This window comes from Berghia stephanieae, chromosome 12, assembly GCF_034508935.2.
Source record: "Berghia stephanieae isolate SIO BIC M18660-M18661 chromosome 12, UCSD_Bste_1.3, whole genome shotgun sequence".
Lineage (NCBI taxonomy): Eukaryota > Metazoa > Mollusca > Gastropoda > Nudibranchia > Aeolidiidae > Berghia > Berghia stephanieae.
Window position 1 is genome coordinate 7,671,861 of NC_088371.1, and position 18,309 is coordinate 7,690,169.

At 34.0% G+C, this 18,309-nt stretch overlaps 1 protein-coding gene across 1 annotated transcript in view; it reads left to right on the forward strand.

Annotated features, from left to right (window-relative positions):
• LOC144957702 (centrosomal protein of 192 kDa-like) overlaps positions 1 to 18,309 on the forward strand; it is a 74,903-nt gene that overhangs the window by 40,964 nt on the left and 15,630 nt on the right. The window contains exons 19-29 of the mRNA XM_078889073.1: positions 849 to 973; positions 1,456 to 1,541; positions 2,700 to 2,838; positions 3,524 to 3,672; positions 4,491 to 4,551; positions 5,739 to 5,801; positions 7,011 to 7,113; positions 7,518 to 7,830; positions 13,416 to 13,495; positions 14,518 to 14,610; positions 17,059 to 17,169. Coding sequence (XP_078745199.1) covers positions 849 to 973; positions 1,456 to 1,541; positions 2,700 to 2,838; positions 3,524 to 3,672; positions 4,491 to 4,551; positions 5,739 to 5,801; positions 7,011 to 7,113; positions 7,518 to 7,830; positions 13,416 to 13,495; positions 14,518 to 14,610; positions 17,059 to 17,169 — 1,323 coding nt within the window. The remainder of the gene's footprint in view (positions 1 to 848; positions 974 to 1,455; positions 1,542 to 2,699; positions 2,839 to 3,523; positions 3,673 to 4,490; positions 4,552 to 5,738; positions 5,802 to 7,010; positions 7,114 to 7,517; positions 7,831 to 13,415; positions 13,496 to 14,517; positions 14,611 to 17,058; positions 17,170 to 18,309) is intronic.

Genomic DNA, 18,309 nt, shown 5'->3' on the forward strand with positions numbered 1-18,309 from the left:
AATCGACTGGTATCACCCGATATCACCGTAACTGAACTCACTAGGGGATTCAACTTGAACTAAGTGACCGCTCAGGTGATATTTTCGTTACTGTGAGCTATTAGTCACTGTTGAAGTGGCAAGAGGGCCTTGAAGTGTATTTATTTTATTCCATACCATTGACTTGAACAGTGTCATTCCAGTGTCAATCCAATGCTGTACCTGTAGCATCTCCCTGTAAGAATGAATGTGTTATGGTGTATTGTTATTATTGAGTTATTGCCCTTTGCAATAACTAATAATTTACTTCCATGAATAATACACTTAATTACAATTAGTTATTTCTAAATAATGTCACAATTGAATATATTAATAGAATACGTTATATTCGTATCATTAGTTAACTACACTTGTGCATTGACGTTATATTACATAACGTATATTTCTGTTTATGTATATTTCTATACTGCATGTTTAATATTACTAAGTCTGTGATATATTATGATTTAAAGAACTTGAATAAATAATTACTTGATGATTGGCAACAAAGGAGCGTCTTCCCTGTCAGTTATTTTATGTACTGCGGTTGGTACATAACAGAATGAATATGACTGCACAGTCTCTATGGACGCTTGCCGTGATAAGGTGCGTCACTTCGAGTTTGTCAGTCTGTTTCTATTATCCAGTTAGTAATTTGCCTCCTTAAATCTCTGTCTAGTGCAAGTGTTCTTAGCTTTAGCATGTCATCATGTGTGTTAAGGTGCTGAGGCAGTTGGATGTTTCCTTGTGTTGTTGAAATCATTTATTCGGTTATTGTAAGAATAGTGAAGTGGAATTGTATTTTAAGTTACGGCATTTTTTTCTTCCAGGAAATGATGTTGTGGATGCTGGACCAGCCAGTCAAAGACAAAACATACGGTGGCAAGGGAATGGTGCTGAAGGGAATTATCAAATTAACATATGGGGACGAGATCAACAGACAGTTGTTACGCAAGTAATACCTTCTACATCATACAGATTCCATTATTTTGATTATCAAGTTTGTCTTATTGGGTAATAAAAAACTTGAGCTTTTATAAAGCCTAACATCCTGTAGTTGTGCTCATCGTGCTTTACATAGGGTCCCAAGTTAACAACAACACTGAACATTTAGGACAAGACACAGTCTTTCATCATCTATTACAATCCTCCTTTGCTCTCATGAACTATCTTATCCTCTTTCTTTTTGTAAATGTCATTTAATTTTATTTATCTCTCCCCTTTTTATGATGATACTGATTTTTATTCAAAATGCTTAGATTTATAATCCTATAAATCTAATCTACAATGGAAATATGAAGCTAATATAGTTTAACCAATTTATCCGTTTTCTTTTCTTTGTTTTATTTCCATTTTTTTCCCCCCTTTTTTTACCTCTAGTTTTGGAAATGTATTGTTCGAAATTCTTCTATTTGATTCCCTCTTTTTTCCAAAAAGAAATCCTAGTTCAGACTGCCAGCGCCTTGCTTTGAACTACATCCTGGAGCTGACACAGGATCAGAAGTCTGTTGTTCATGCTGAAAGTAGGTGTGCAGTTACTGAATTTGATTCAAGTTCTTTTTTTTTGTTTATTTTTAAAATTTTTATAATTCTTATTATTATATTATATATAATTATTAATTATTATTATTATTATTATTATTATTATTATTATTATTATTATTATTATTATTATTATTATTATTATTATTATTATTATTATTTATTATTATTATTATTGACTGTTTAGTTTCTTACCTTGTAAACGAGTCCAGCAATGTTGAAAAAGATCTGGGACCAGATTGATGACAATGGTCGCAAACTTTTGACTAGCATTGTATCCTTGGGTACACACATGAAATCATTTGTTTCAGGTGTGAATACTTGGCTATAGAGTTGTGACATATGTTATAATAGTGAGTGCTAATACAAAAAAGAGGCCTTATCCATTACTTGTTTAGTATGAAATGGAACTTCGGTTCAGTAAGGCCTACTGAGGGAATAAATGAAACATTGAGAAGTGTATTGAATGCAATGAAGCTGTATACACACACTTAACAAACTTGCAGTTTTATTTATTTTATTTAGTAATATTTGTTACCGGATGATAAATTTAGGTCAAAACCTGATGCTTGGTGGCAGCAGCAGCAGCTAGATCTCCCAAGATCATTATTCATTCTCCCTAATTTATTATCCTGTTTTACATTATAACATGAAATTGACAATCATAAGAAGGTTGCTTTTGTTCTTGAATATCGCTATTCATTTTGTTCTCCTTTTCTGTAAATGTTGTAGATTTTGATAAGGGCAAACCTTAACTCTCTCCTTACCGATCATTTTCAGTATTTTCCCAAAAATGGCAGGCTTACCCAGCAGAAAAATTGCTTTTTAAAACTCAAACAAGCTCTCTACAAAACAACTTTATGTTCTTATTAATTAAACAAATAAATAACAATGTCATCCTGTTTTGTTGATAAAGGGGAAACCCGAAATGTTCATTTAATCCATTTTTGTAATTAAATCGAAGCTTATCTTACGTAAAAATTGCATGATCCTAAGCATTATTCTGGATGGGGTTCTTGATCTCCCATGGTGGGCATGAAGGTCACTTACTGTGTCTTCTATACCCCTATAAATATGTTTTCCAACTTGCTTTCTGCCTTTGTCTTGGAAAGAGATGACTTGTTTTTGTCTTTTCCCAGTGCAACATCTTCCAGGAGAGCAGACCATATCCCTGAATGCCTTTAAGTCTTCCATCAGATCTAAAAAAATTGGACTCCTTGCAAAGCTCGACGTGGCCACACCTGACCAGACCAGGCCGTCAGTCTCAGCAAATGTCAGGTAATTGGCCTAGAACTTTGTAGTCCCAGTTCACTTATTCTTCATTTTATTTGTTTTTGTTTGTTTTGATATCGAAAATCGGCAACACCATTTTCCGGCATTTATGCTTTTTTTTTTTTAAGTGAAAAAGACTGAAGTCAGTGCTCTCACTTTGCCAATTGACACCATGGGTGCCAGTTTTCCGGTTCATGCCGGAATTCCGGTTTAGCGATATCTCGAAGTCAAATACCTCTGGTTTCAGGAAGTACCTCTGGTACTCTCTAACTCTCTGTTCTTTGGCTCCCCTAGAGAGAGACAACTGCACTGTGAGTATTTCACTATGTATTATAAGTTGGTTTTAAAATCAAATTAATTTCCTCATTGTGTCAATATGTTTGCTGTGTAATAATTTAATAATGGTATTAAAAAGGTGACGAAATAAGAGTAGAGTTTAGGCCGCATTTTCAGTAGGAACATTTTCAGGTTTGGCAAAGTGTCAAGATTTTAGTTTCAGGTTTCAGCACTTCTTCCTGCTGGCACGAAATAATTGTTGAGGTTGCTGAAATGCCCATTAGGGTAGGAGAACATTGTCCTGATGTAAAATCAAACTCTGGGAGGGTTAAGGTATTATCATATCTGTTTCCATCTTTATTTGTTTTGCTGTCAAACTTTTTTACTTTCAAACCAATACAATTTTATCTCACAGATCCATATCCAGTCCTAGCTTTGGCCCAAGGCCAGTTTTACAGACAGTCAATCTCAATGTACAACAACAACAACAACAACAACAACCACTAGTTCCCACAAAAGGAGATGAGGAATGGACATTGTCTCCAGTGTCAATCTCATTTAAAGGTTGGTCCATTTCCATAATTTACAATTATTTGATGTCTTTAGTCCGTAGATGCAATAGTTTACTGTAGTTCAAAATAATGATGATTGTGATCATCATAACCTTTTATACTTTATGTGGTCTAGTGGTATGACACTCGCTTTCGGATTGGAAAGTCCTGGGTTCGAGCCTTGCTCTGCGCATAGTTGATTCCTTGAAAAGGCTCTTTACTTACATTCTCTCACTGTATCTCAGGTATAAAATGAGTACCTGGTCATTAACAGAGTTGTCTCTGTCCGAAAAAATTGTAATATTGCCTAACAGGCATCATGTCCTGTCCTAAATGTTAAGTGTTGCTGTCGGCCAGGGACCCTCTGTAAAGCGCTTTGAGCACGTTTTTTGTTGTTTTTTGTTTTTTTTTTAATCATGGTTCCACTGACCCTTTCAATTCAAACCATATTTTGGGCCAGTGTCACTCTGATCTGCCACGACTCTTTTCCTCTCCTGATATCCTTCCTCACTCCTGTCTTCCCAAAAAGTAGATGGATAACAATGAGAAATAAATGGAGAAGAGAAGTGGCAGAATAAAAATAAATAATGAAATCATCGTGGTATCTGGGAGCCAATCCTGGGACTCGACTAGTACAGCACCCATTTTTGGCTCTGTGTGTGAGAGAGAGAGGGAGAGAGAGAGAGTGAGTTTGTGTGTGTGAGTTTAGCGAGCAAATGCATCAGCTCTGAGCCATTTGCATTTGGACATTATTTTTATTTAAGGGTAAAATACAGACATCTCTGTGCTTGGTTACCTATCTATGTGATAAATTTTCTTTTCTATTATCAGTGCAAGATGCCAGGTCAAAGGAATTTGCACAGATCATTAACTATACAGACAAGGGTTTGCGGTAAGGATTAAGTACTCTTTGTTTTAAACAGATTTGAACATCTCAGATTCTCTGTGTGATATGTTGCAATATTTCTCGGATGTGATAGTGTGTACCTTATGATTGCTGTGTAATGTGTACCTTATGATTGCTCTGTAGTGTGTACCTTATGATTACTCTGTAATGTGTACCTTATGATTGCTGTGTAATGTGTACCTTATGATTGCTGTGTAATGTGTACCTTATGATTACTGTGTAATGTGTACCTTATGATTGCTGTGTAATGTGTACCTTATGATTACTGTGTAATGTGTACCTTATGATTACTCTGTAATGTGTATCTTATGATTGCTGTGTAATGTGTACCTTATGATTGCTGTGTAATGTGTACCTTATGATTGCTGTGTAATGTGTACCTTATGATTGCTGTGTAATGTGTACCTTATGATTGCTGTGTAATGTGTACCTTATGATTACTCTGTAATGCGTACCTTATGATTACTCTGTAATGTGTACCTTATGATTACTGTGTAATGTGTACCTTATGCTGTGTAATGTGTATCTTATGATTGCTGTCTAAAGAGCCACAATGCACCATTCAGTTGCTGCAAACACAAATAAGCAAATAAAATTACTGAGAATAATATTGAAAATTAAAGATTAAGGAAAAAACAAGCAAAAATTTAAAATGACATGAGCTTAGGATATAACACATCATCCACAAAATGTTTTCAACATGCTTTGCTATTGGTTTTAAGCTAATGGCAACACAAATCATAGAGGATGAAAAAGGACGCACATAAAGCGCTTTTTTTACACTTTGAAAAATAAAAGAAAAGAAAAGATGTTTGGTTTATAAATAAGAATCATAAGTGATAAGCAATGACTGCAGGCTTGAGATATTTTAATCCATGCAGATATGTCATGGATATGATGTCAGCATCAGTTTTACATTATGATGTCTCATAAAGTGCCAAGTTAAATGCCCACATTGTCATTTAAATTCTTAGTTTTTACCATTAAAGTATGACAGTTAACTTTGTGAATACTCAATTTCACCCAGAATGGTAAATGTATCAAAGTATATTTATTTCATGATAAATAGATAAGAAATATATCTTTAGTTTTCTATTTATGTTTTTGTTATTTTGTCTTTCACATTTGAAATGATTGATCATCTGTTCTATTTTTGTATTATATCTCTGTAGATTCTCATTGGAATCGGATGATTGCCTCAACGTGACTCCAGCTAAAGGAATGATTGGATCCAAGTGAGATTCTTATTAACCCTCTCCTTCCCACCCATAGGAAAAATTGTCACATTCATTACGGTGCAACCAACAATTTTCTTATTCTGATTTCATTTTGTTCTAGTTATAGTCAAAAAAAAAAAAACTTGACACTGTTGCAGAGCTCATTTTTCTGAACAAAATATAAAATATACTCATTACTTATCTGTTTGAAAAATCTATTTTTGTGTTGGGTGAGTATAATGAAGTTTCGGGTAAAATTCTGGAAATAACTGATAAGGAGAGAGTTAATCTACTGTTTTTGACTAATCCAACCAGCAGTGATTGAAAAAAAAGCAGTCCCTCGTTTCTCCTGAAAACGAATAGAGGTAGACTAGCTTCCTACTGGGTGTGGTTCCCGACTTCCCATATTGGGCAGGGAGGTACTTGTTGTGTCTTCTCTCCACCTGTATCTGTTTTCCAATTGCTTTCTGTCTTTGTCTTGGAATGAGATTTGGTTTTGTCCTGGACTTGGCCGGAGTCCTTGGCTAAGAGGGAAACAGTCGAATGGTAGTTATATATTTGGGAGATGATATTTTTTTCCCTTGTAAATCATCTCTCTGTTATGATTGTATTATGTTTCTTTATATTATATATGATTTGTGAACATTTGAGTGTATTCCTCTTAGTTGGGACCCGTGCTTGTGTTCGAATGAGACTTTTAGGTGATCTCAAACTAAGTATTTTGATAATGTGCTCTTGGAATCTACATCCGTTTCCTATTTGAACCAATTCCCCTTTGTCTTACCTTTACTTGGGTGCTTTAATTGTAATTCTACAACTTTTTACTATCCCATTTTCATCTTTTTTTTTTACTGGTGCTGATATGACCTAAATGTGTTGCAAGCGCCGTAAAACCCTTAAAAACAAACAATAAAACAGGCCCATACATTTTTTAATTGGTGGGAGATGGTCAAAATTATGTTTTTTTTTTTTTTTTTTTTTTTTTTTTTTGGTGAGATATCTTTTTTGTTAATTGTCTGCCGTAATGGTAGCATTTGAATATATTCCTGTTGATGGGATTTCTGTGTCTGTGTGGTTAGAATTTTTGATCTTTTGATGATCCTATGACACTTTAATGACTTAAAACTGTTGTCATCACTGTAAAAACTTTCTCTCTTATCATCAGTGTAATATAAGAAAATCAAAAGATCAGATTTTTATTTTTTTTTGTCTTCTCTTTTATTGTAGAGGCTGGTGCCAGTTGGAAGTGATGACCAGCGGCAAGTTTTGGTCAGCGTTACGTAAACCATTGTGTGCCCTTATCAAAGTTAGGTGTAATGAGGAAACCAAGGTAAGACAGCAGCCAGTGCTGCCATCTAAATAAGCGTAATTGTACTTACGCTTTTTTAGCCATTCTATGCTTTTCAAATTTTTTCTCAAATTTCATGCCTTTTGAACAATTGAGGCAGTGTCAGAAGTGTGTAAGGAAATTTAATGGTAACGATTTCAACCGGTGCTTGGTTTTACTTGTAAGGGAAGTATATTCAAGAGGTTTATTCAGCTTGATTACTGGTATAAATGATATGTTTTTAAAATGTGACAAATTAAATGTATGTTTCCATTTGTTTGTTTCTTTCTGTTTCACAACTTAAGTCATTTTCATCGTCATAATGACAATTTCATTTTGATCCATTATTATTTTTATTTTAAAGATAAGTTTTATATATTAGACCTGTACTTTGTTTAATATTTCAGCATATCCGAGTTTTGATAGAGAATGAAGCTTCTACCAGTAAAATGCCAGTCTTCACAGCTCAAGACACAGTCACGGCAGAGTCGTCACGCCACAATATGCTGCAGGCTCCATCCACCACAGGCAACCAGTCTCTGCCTGGAGGCGATGGGCTGAGGCTGACCAATACTGTCAATACTGCTTTGCAATCGGCGAAAGGCCATAGGCTAGCCAGCAGCTGTCACCACCAACATCCTGTCCCAGATAAAGACAATAGAGGAATCCTGGGACCCGAGATGGTCATTATACCACCCGTATGTCTGGGAAGTCGGACGGGTAAGGATTCAAATTAACAAAGCTCTCGTGTTAGAAATTAAAGAAAGAATTATGATTTGTAAAATATTCGAGTGTATTCCTCTTAGTAGGGACCTGTGCTTGTGTCTGGATAAGACTTTACTTTTGGGTGATCTCAAACTCGTACATTGACGGTATGCTCTTGGAATCTACACCAATTTCCCATTTGTACCATTCCCCTTTGTCTTACTATTTCTTGGGTGCTTTAATTGTAATTCTAGAACTTTTTACTATCCCATATTCTCCCTTTTTACTGGCGCTGATATGACCTAAATGTGTTGCAAGCGCTGTAAAACCCTTAAAAATAAAAACAAAATGGTAACGATTCAAATTAACAAATTGAAAACCGAATTATTTAGAAGAGCGTTTTTCGACGATTAATATGCTTTATATGTTTTAATTTAGGGTAGTAATGTGTATGTAAAAAGTTTGCATTTGTGGATGCGGAGAAGTTTCCGTATCTGGGTGGGGATCCTGACCTCCCATAGTGGGCAGGGGGGTACATACTGTGTCTTCTATCCCCTTATATCTGTTTTCCAACATGCTTTCTGTCTTTGTCTTGGAATGAGATTACTTAGTTTTTTTCCTGGCCCTGGTCGGGGTCCTGGCTGGGAGGGAAACAGTCAAATGCATAGTTATTGTTTTGAGAGATGATATTTTTTTCCTTGTAAATCATCTCTCTGTTATGTATTAGTATATTTGTTATTTTTTAATGTATAATGTAAGCATTTGAGTGTGTTCCTCTTTGTTGGATTTTGTTCTTGTGTCCGGATGAGACTTATAGGTGATCTCAAACTAAGTACATTGGTGGTATGCTCTTGGAATCTACATCTGATCCCTATTTGTTCCCAGTTCCCCTATGTCTTACTTTCTCTTGGATGCTTCAATTGTAATTCTAGAACTTTTTACTATCCCATTTTCTTCCTTTTTACTGGCGCTGATATAACCTAAATGTGTTGCAAGCGCCGTAAAACCCTTAAAAACAAACAAAAAGTTTCCGTATGTGGGTGTACGGGTGTGTGTGTGAGCGTGAATGCTAGTTGATATCGTCTGACTGATTGTAAAGCGCCATGGAGCACTTGTCAGTGGATTAATGGGTGCCATGTTATTATTATTATTATTATTATTATTATTATTATTATTATTATTATTATTATTATTATTATTATTATTATTATTATTATTATTATTATTATTATTATTATTATTATTATTATTATTATTATTATTATTATTATTATTATTATTATTATTATTATTATTATTATTATTATTATTATATTATTATTTTATTATTATTATTTTTTTATTATTATTATTTATTATTATTATTATTATTATTATTATTATTATTATATTATTATTTTATTATTTAGCAATGACTATCCCGCACAAATCTTTGGGCCTCTTTTTCGCTCATGAAGTGCCCAAATTTGCGACAAAATATGGGACGAAGCCGTTTGGTATATGCTATTTAAAAAATTAATTACGACGCTGTTTATCGATGAATATGACTGAAAGTTGGCACACAGTTAGAAAAAAGGTCATTTTAGATTATGTCAAGCGACAAAACTCGTACGATTACCAGAAGACCATTAAAAATAGATTTTTACTCTTTGGAGTAAAATATTTCTAAAACTACCGGGCGTGTAGGTTTTGTCGCTGACAAGGTAATACATGAACATTTCTTCTTTTTGGTTGTAAAATTTCATATGAATATGACAAGTACTTTTCCCGTATTTTACAAAACACCATCCTAATTTGCTCTTCATTTGTAAAAGACAAAGCCATTTTGCCCCCCTACAGCCCGAATCACAAGTTCAAAACGATTTGGCACCAAACAGCGGCGAGCGAGTCGTGGCAAAGCGCTTTCTGATTGGTTGACCTCGTTTTAAAGTTCATGACTAGTCAAAATGTCTGCACTGTCTCACTGGCAGAGGGGTGTTTATCGTCTGCCATTGCGTTTGGGTTCAATAAACAGCTGATAATTTGACGTGTTTAATTTACAAGAATTTAAGAAATTATAATGTTAAAAGTTTTCGATTGCAATATGATCTACAATCACAGCATGGGTTTAATTATTGTGTTCCAAGTCACGTTCTATCAGTAACCTTTGTCCCCTTGTCCAATTTCTCTTTTCCTTCTATATTCTTTTGTTTACGTACGCAGTCTCTCTCTCTCTCTCTCTCTCTCTCTCTCTCTCTCTTCTCTCTTCTCTTCTCTCTCTCTCTCTCTCTCTCTCTCTTCTCTCTCTTCTTCTCTCTCTCTCTCTCTCTCTCTCTCTTCTCTCTCTCTCTTTCCTCTCTCTCTCTCTTCTCTCTCTTCTCTCTCTCTCTCTCTCTTTTCCTCTCTCTCTCTCTCTCTCTCTCTCTCTCTGTGTGTGTTTGTGTGTGTGAGTGTGTTTATATATAAGTTAGAACTCTTCTAATGTTTTCATCATATTCTCTATCAAATTTGCCATAAAATTGGCAACTTTCAATCTTTTAATCCACTTATTACGCAAGATACAACCAAAGTTCGAAAAAAATGCCGAAAAAGCGTTTACGTACGCAGTCTCTCTCTCTCTCTCTCTCTCTCTCTCTCTGTGTGTGTGTGTGTGAGTGTGTTTATATATAAGTTAGAACTCTTCTAATGTTTTCATCATATTCTCTATCAAATTTGCCATAAAATTGGCAACTTTCAATCTTTTAATCCACTTATTACGCAAGATACAACCAAAGTTCGAAAAAAATGCCGAAAAAGCGTCCCATATTTTCACGTTTTTTTCCTCTTTGCGGGTCATCCGAATAAATGACACCTTTGAAACTGCATAACTTGTTTATTTATGAATGGAATTTCAAAATTCAAAAACATTTTTACTCAGTGGAGATAGGGCTTTGATTTCAGACAAAAATTTTCCCCAAAAAAAGAAAAAAACATTTTTCATAGTCATTGCTATATTATTATTATTATTATTATTATTATTATTATTATTATTATTATTTATTATTATTATTATTATTATTATTATTATTATTATTATTATTATTATTATATTATTATTATTATTATTATTTTATTATTATTATTATTATTATTATTATTATTATTATTATTATTATTTATTATTATTATTATTATTATTATTTATTATTATTATTATTATTATTATTATTATTATTATTATTATTATTATTATTATTATTATTATTATTATTATTATTATTATTATTATTATCATTATTATTATTACTATTACAAAAGCACTGATTACGATCTGGATTAGAGATGAATCAAATAACACAATGCACACTCTTAACTTTAAAACGCATTTCATTTGGATTCTTCTAGTAATAAATTTTGCTTTGTTAATAACATCAAAAATTGCAATACACCATGTGCTGATTGTGTTGGTAAAACGTCTGTTAACTCTCTCCTTACCGAAAAATTTCAGTATTTTCCCAAAATGTCGGGCTTACCCAACAAAAAAATTGATTTTTAAAACTCAAACAATCTCTCTACAAAACAACTTTATGTTCTTATTAATTAAACCAAGATCATTGTGATCAAAAAAAAAAAATCTGAATAAGAAAAAGTGTACATTGTGTCGTAAGAAATGTGACGATTTGAATGTAGGTGGTGAGGAGAGGGTTAATGAGGATTTTCTAAAAATCTGGGAGGACAAATTGGTAATTGTTTTCACTACTTTATTGGATTTATTTCAACTAATACATTTGACACTTGTTTTTATTCTACTCATTTTTTTAAAATTTTTTTTTTAATGCACCAAATTTTATGTGTAGTTTAACATTCCGTTCAATTTGGCACGCTCTTAGTAACCAAGCAAATGCTTCTTTCTGTTTACATTCCAAGATCTTATAACAGAAAGGTTGTGCCAAGTATTTCTCTCTGCTGCCAATCTGGTTTTTAAGTAATGTTTTTGTTTTCATTGTTTTGGGTTTTTTTGTTGGTTGAAGATGGGTTTTGAGCCAGAAACATTCCGTGTTTGGTATTTTGTTCTTTTTTTAAAACTGTTATATTCATTGTTGTTTATTACTTATCATAGTCCACTAGTCCACCGCTTCCAGCAGATTTGTATCACTTTAAAATCTAAAATATTTTATCAGTGCAAAATGTGTTAGAATTTTTCAATGCCCTGTAAAATGTCTTGAAGCGTTCCTTGTTTTAGTATCATATGATCTTGAGTCCATTAGAATAAGATTGTAATTATTATCAGGGTGCCCAGCAAGGTTGCTAAGTCGTAATTTTGACCTTTTCAAGGTCGTAAAATATACTTTTAATTTTTGCTGGTTACCTTTATTATTATTATTATTATTATTATTATTATCATTATTATGACTATTATTATTATTATTATATATTATTATTATTACTGTTATTATTATTACTATTATTATTATTATTATTATTATTATTATTATTATTATTATTATTATTATTATTATTATTACTATTATTATTATTATTATTATTATATTATTATTATTATTATTATTATTATTATTATTATTATTATTATTATTATTATTATTATTATTATTATTATTATTATTATTATTATTATTATTATTATTATTATTATTATTATTATTATTATCATCATCATCATCGTTATCTTTATCGTCATTGTTATGAGTATTATTATTATCTCCCATAGTGGGCAGGGGGGTACATACTGTGTCTTCTATCCCCTTATATCTGTTTTCCAACGTGCTTTCTGTCTTCTTGGAATGAGATTACTTGGTTTTGTCCTGGCCCTGGCCGGAGTCCTATCTGGGAGGGAAACAGTCAAATGCTGAGTTATTGTTTTGGGAGATGATATTTTTTTCCTTGTAAATCATCTCTCTGTTATGCATTGTATTATGTTTTCTTTATATTATATATGATTTGTAAAACATTTGAGTGTATTCCTCTTAGTGGGGACCTGTGCTTGTGTCTTCTATTCCCTTATATCTGTCTTCCAACTCACTCTCTGTCTTTGTCTTAAAATGGGATTACTTGGTTTTGTCCTGGCCCTGGCCGGATACTCTAGCTGAGAGGGAAACAGTCAAATGTACAGTTAGATTTGGGAGACGATTTTTTTTTCCTTGTAAATAATCTCTCTGTTATGCACTATTGTTTTGTTTTATTTATATATTATATATAATTTGTAAACATTTGAGTGTATCCCTCTTAGTTGCGACCTGTGCTTGTGTCTGGATGAGACTTTTAGGTGATCTCAAACTAAGTACTTTGATAGTGTGCTCTTGGAATCTACATATGTTTCCTATTTGAACCAATTCCCCTTTGTATTACCTTTTCTTGGGTGCTTTAATTGTAATTCTAGAACTTTTTACTGTTCCATTTTCTTCCTTTTCACTGGCGCCGATATGACCTTAATGTGTTGCAAGTGCCATAAAACCCTTTAAAACAAACAAAAACATATTACTACGACTGTTTTGATGATGCTGATGGCAGTGGTGGTGAAATGGTGGTGGTTGTTGTTGTTGTTGCTGGTTGTTATTTATTCATGTTGATACTGTTTGAACTGATTTATTATTTTATTTTCATCAAAATTTCAATTCCAGAATTCAGTTACGTCTTCACCAACATCAGCCAGGAGACAATCACATGGAAAGCCCTGCCTGTGGGACCAATCTCTTGTGAAGTATGTGGGCATCATTTTTGTTAAACAATATTTCTGGGTGGGGTTCCCGACCTCCCATCTCCCATAGTGGGCAGGGGGGTACATACTGTGTCTTCTATCCCCTTATATCTGTTTTCCAACATGCTTTCTGTCTTTGTCCTGGAATGAGATTACTTGGTTTTGTCCTGGTCCTGGCTGGATCCCCTGGCTGAGAGGGAAACAGTCGAATGTATAGTTAGTTTTGGGAGATGATATTTTTTTCATTGTAAATCATCTCTCTGTTATGCACTGTATTATGCTTTCTTTATTTTATATATGATTTGTAAAACATTTGAGTGTGTTCCTCTTAGCGGGGACTTGTGTTTGTGTCTGGATGAGACTTTTAGTGATCTCAAATTAAGTACTTTGATAGAGTGCTTTTGGAATCTACACCTGTTTCTTATTTGAACCAATTCCCCTTTGTCTTCCCTTTTCTTGGATGCTTTATTGTAATTCACAACAGTTACATAAACTGATTACTGTTGAATGAAATCAACTTCTGAAAATCAAGAGCAGCAGGCTTTATCATGCACACTGCATCCACTGGTCTAAAGACAGTCCAAATATCTGGGTGGGGTTCCTGATCTCCCATAGTGGGCAGGGAGGTACTTACTGTGTTTCTATCCCACATAATCTATTTTCCAACTTGCTTTCTGATAGTGTGCTCTTGGAATTTAAATCTATTCCCTATTTGAACCGATTCCCCTTTGTCTTACTTTTTCTTCAAGCCCTTTTAATTGTACATCAAGAATGTCTTTACTATCCAATTTTGTTCCTTTTTACTGGCGCTGATATGACCTTAATGTGTTGCAAGCGCCGTAAAACCCTCAAAAACAAATGTTAGATGTCAATAGTTCTCATACATGTTGTCCAAGTGTGCAAATTAGTGGTTTCAGAAAAAAAACTAGCATTTATCAGTGTCCATTAAAGGTTACAGATACTGGATTTAATGCTTCTGAGAAATTTTAATATTGCAGTTTTTTTTTTTTCTTTCCCCCCACCAGCCTGTGCCCCAAAATCCTAGCAGCTCTGTGGATTCCTCTGTATTCAATCCTCACCCGTCTTCAGGAACTTTGGAAGCTGGAGGAGTGCAAATGGTGAAGAATTATGATTTTATTATTCTCTACATTGAAATATTTTATTCTTTGATTATATAGAAATTTGACATTATGCAATGAAGTATTGATAGGTAAATATTCAAAATATTTATCTATTTATGTTTTGAGACAAGATTTAGTATTTTACGTATTAAAGCACAGTATTGGATGACGATGATTATAACAATGATGATGGTGGTAAATGTCACAGTTTTGATGATGATGGTTATAATAGTAAAAATGACAACCATAATCAATACGACCCAGGTGACAATGGAAATGATTTATGTATGGCCCTTGTGGTGGATTTATTTATCATTATATTATCCCTGAATATGGGTGAATAATGATATAGATAGTATGCGCTTGGCTAAGAAGCTCACAAGATTGCCATTTGGAAGTATAACAGACCAACACACAAAACTACATGTAATATGAACGTTTATAGTCTGGTTAATACAGTTTAGTGAGAATTACTCATAAACGCAGATGGCAAAAAATAATAACAGACCTGAGTGACATCATTTCGTTCTATCTATAGATTAGATTTACGACCATTCTTTTAAATTCTGTTGGAAATACAAAGAACTGAATCAGATGCTGAATATATTGAACTGTGGAATGATTACAGTCTTTGCATTGTAACCCAAAGGTATCGGGGTTTGCACCCGACTGCTGTTGTGTGTGGCCTTGAGTAAGTCACCTCACCCAGCTAATGGAGACGTTTCCAAGCCCATCTCTCAAAAAAAGAAAAAATGCCCCTCATAATACAGATAAATGAAATATGTTCCCCCCCCCCCCCTTCATTATATAATTATAACTTTAAAAAATGAACAAAATTGAACCCCTCAGACTTTTTTTCTCAGCTCCATACCGCTTAACGGCCATCTAGGTAAAATTGCAACAGACACAATCCCTTTCTGCCTCTTATACCAGTGCCCCAACCATATTGTGATAAATAACAATGTGAAATTGAATGTAAGCTTCAATTTGATATACGAAAACGGATAAATTGGACGTTATTAAAATGTCCATTTTATCTGTTTTCGTATATTGAATCGAAGCTTCATTCAATTTCACATTGTTGTTTATTTCTAAGACCTTCGAGCAGCAATATTTACCCAACCATTCTGTGACTCGCCACTGACTTGAAAGTAAATCTCTGGAGCTCTGACTCGCCTTCTCACCAAATTTGAATATCAGCACTTTACAGTCACATACAAGTACATTGATATACCATCCCACAAGGCCAAATGGCTAAAGGACACTGCTGGTGGGAATAAATAAATAATTTACACTAAATTACAAATTTAGATGCAGGAAAATAGGCAGGAAATTTTTTTTTTACACTGACGAGTTTTAACTATTAAATTCAGGAGATTGCCTGAAAACAAATATCCTACCAGTAATGGCTAACTGTTAAACAGACAACGAATCTCGGTCTGGGTTTTGTAAAGTCATTATACCATTTGATATTACTAATTCAACCAAATTGTAACTGGACATTTATTATATGATATCGTTGCTTCATCCGGATTTCCATTTGACAATACTATAAATGGTCTGCTGCATAATCAAGACTGCATTGTTAGACATCATGGTGAGTTTTTTTTTTTTTTTTTTTTTTAATGAATTTTGCTGGGTGGGGATCCTGACCTCCCATAGTGGGCAGGGAGGTACATGCTGTGTTTTCTATCCCCCCATACCCGTTTTCCAATTGTTTCCTGTCATTGTCTTGGAATGAGATTACTTAGTTTTGTCCTGATTCTTGCCGGAGTTCATTGGCTGGGAGGGAAACAGTCGAATGTATAGTTATAGTTTTGGGAGATGATATATTTTCCCTTGTAAATCATCTCTCTGTTATGCATAGTAATATGTTTAGTTTACATATTATATTATATGATTGGTAAACATTTGATTGTATTCCTCTTAGTTGGGACCTGTGCTTGTGTCTGGATGAGACTTTTAGGTGATGTCAAACTAAGTACTTTGACGGTGTGCTCTTGGAATCTACATCTGTTCCCTATTTGAACCAATTCCCCTTTGTCTTACCTTTTCTTTTGTGCTTTAATTGTAATTCTAGAACTTTTTACTATCCCATTTTCTTCCTTTTTACTGGCGCTGATATGACCTAAATGTGTTGCAAGCGCCGTAAAACCCTTAAAAACAAAACAAAAACAATGAATTTTGAAGGTGGTAAATTTTTTTAATCTTTTTTTTTTCTTTGTTGGATTTTGATTTCATGAAAGATCATCACCAACATTCATCTCTGTTTAGGTGTCTGAACCACCTCAATGTAAAAGCAGTTTTAACTCTCTCGAGTTCATATGCATGGAAAATCGAACAAATTTGTTCGATTTTCAATGAGGATGAACTCGATAGATATGTGATATGTACAGTAGTAATATAGGGCACTTTTTTTTTCTCCTCCATATTTCTGGTTTGTAGATTGCTTTGAGTTGCATTCCTCTCGTTGCCGGCTCTTACAGACAAGTCTGGGGTATTGAATACTTTGGCATGACCTGCACCAACCTTCACACCTTTACTATTTATGCCAAGGTAACATTTTTATATATTTCTACTGGAATGTCTACATCTGCGGATGTTTAGTATTATTCAAAAGTGAATATTGCAAAAATAAAAAATTTGCCACTTTTATCTTTTCAGAAGTTATGATTGATTTTGATGTTAGCTGAAGAAGGGTTGAGCCTGAAACCTTCCTTGTTAAATATTTTTTCTGCAAAGTAATGGTCTAGGATTATTACCGCGGGTGGAAGTTTGCTTGCATTCTGGTTATAATAATAATAATCGTCTGCAGGCATTTTGGATCTTATTGTTTGGTCATGAAGTTAAAGGTGATGGGTCATTGTTTTAGATTAGCATGTTTTTCAGGCAAATTACTCTATTGGTCTATCTTCCAGGCAAATTGATCCCTGTGAACATTGTAGTCCTTCAGAGCCGTTCGGCCCATGGAGCCAGAGTTGATCCCAGTTTCAGTAAAACGGACAATAGCAATTGCTAGTCTATCGCAAAGTATTTTCCACCAAATCTAAAAGACTCAGCTACCCATTCACTCTGCTGGGTGGACAGGGGATCAGATAAAATCTCGATTGCACCCGGGATCGATCTCGGTCCCTTTGCGTGTGAAGCGAGTGCTCTACCGAGTTATCGGGAAACCCCCCCCCCCCCCCTGTGAACCTTCACTCATGAGTATTACAACGAATGAGATATTCTACTTTTAGGTTTTTAGGTTTAAAATAATTCCTCACTGAAGATGGAACATATCAGCAAGGAAGTAGAACTCATGATATGTTTGATTCGCTTACTGAATGTCAGAAACACAAAAAGCAAATGAGAGGAAGGAGGAGGAGGAGGGGCCGGATCTTTCATTACTTGTTTTAATAGCAGTGAAATATATATGCATCTTGAAAAAGTATCTTTCCTACATTGTAAAAACTGCAAGCTGCCATTTTGTGATAACTAAACCAAAGCCCAAGTTTTTTCCATAGTGGGCAGGGAGGTACTTGCTGTGTCTTCTATCCCCTTATATCTGTTTTCTAACTTGCTTTCTGTCTTTGTCTTGGAATGAGATTACTTGGTTTTGTCTAGGCCCTGGCTGGATACCCTAGCTGGGAGGGAGACAGTCAAATAGAGTTTTGGGAGATGATATTTTTTTCCTTGTAAATCATCTCTCTTGTT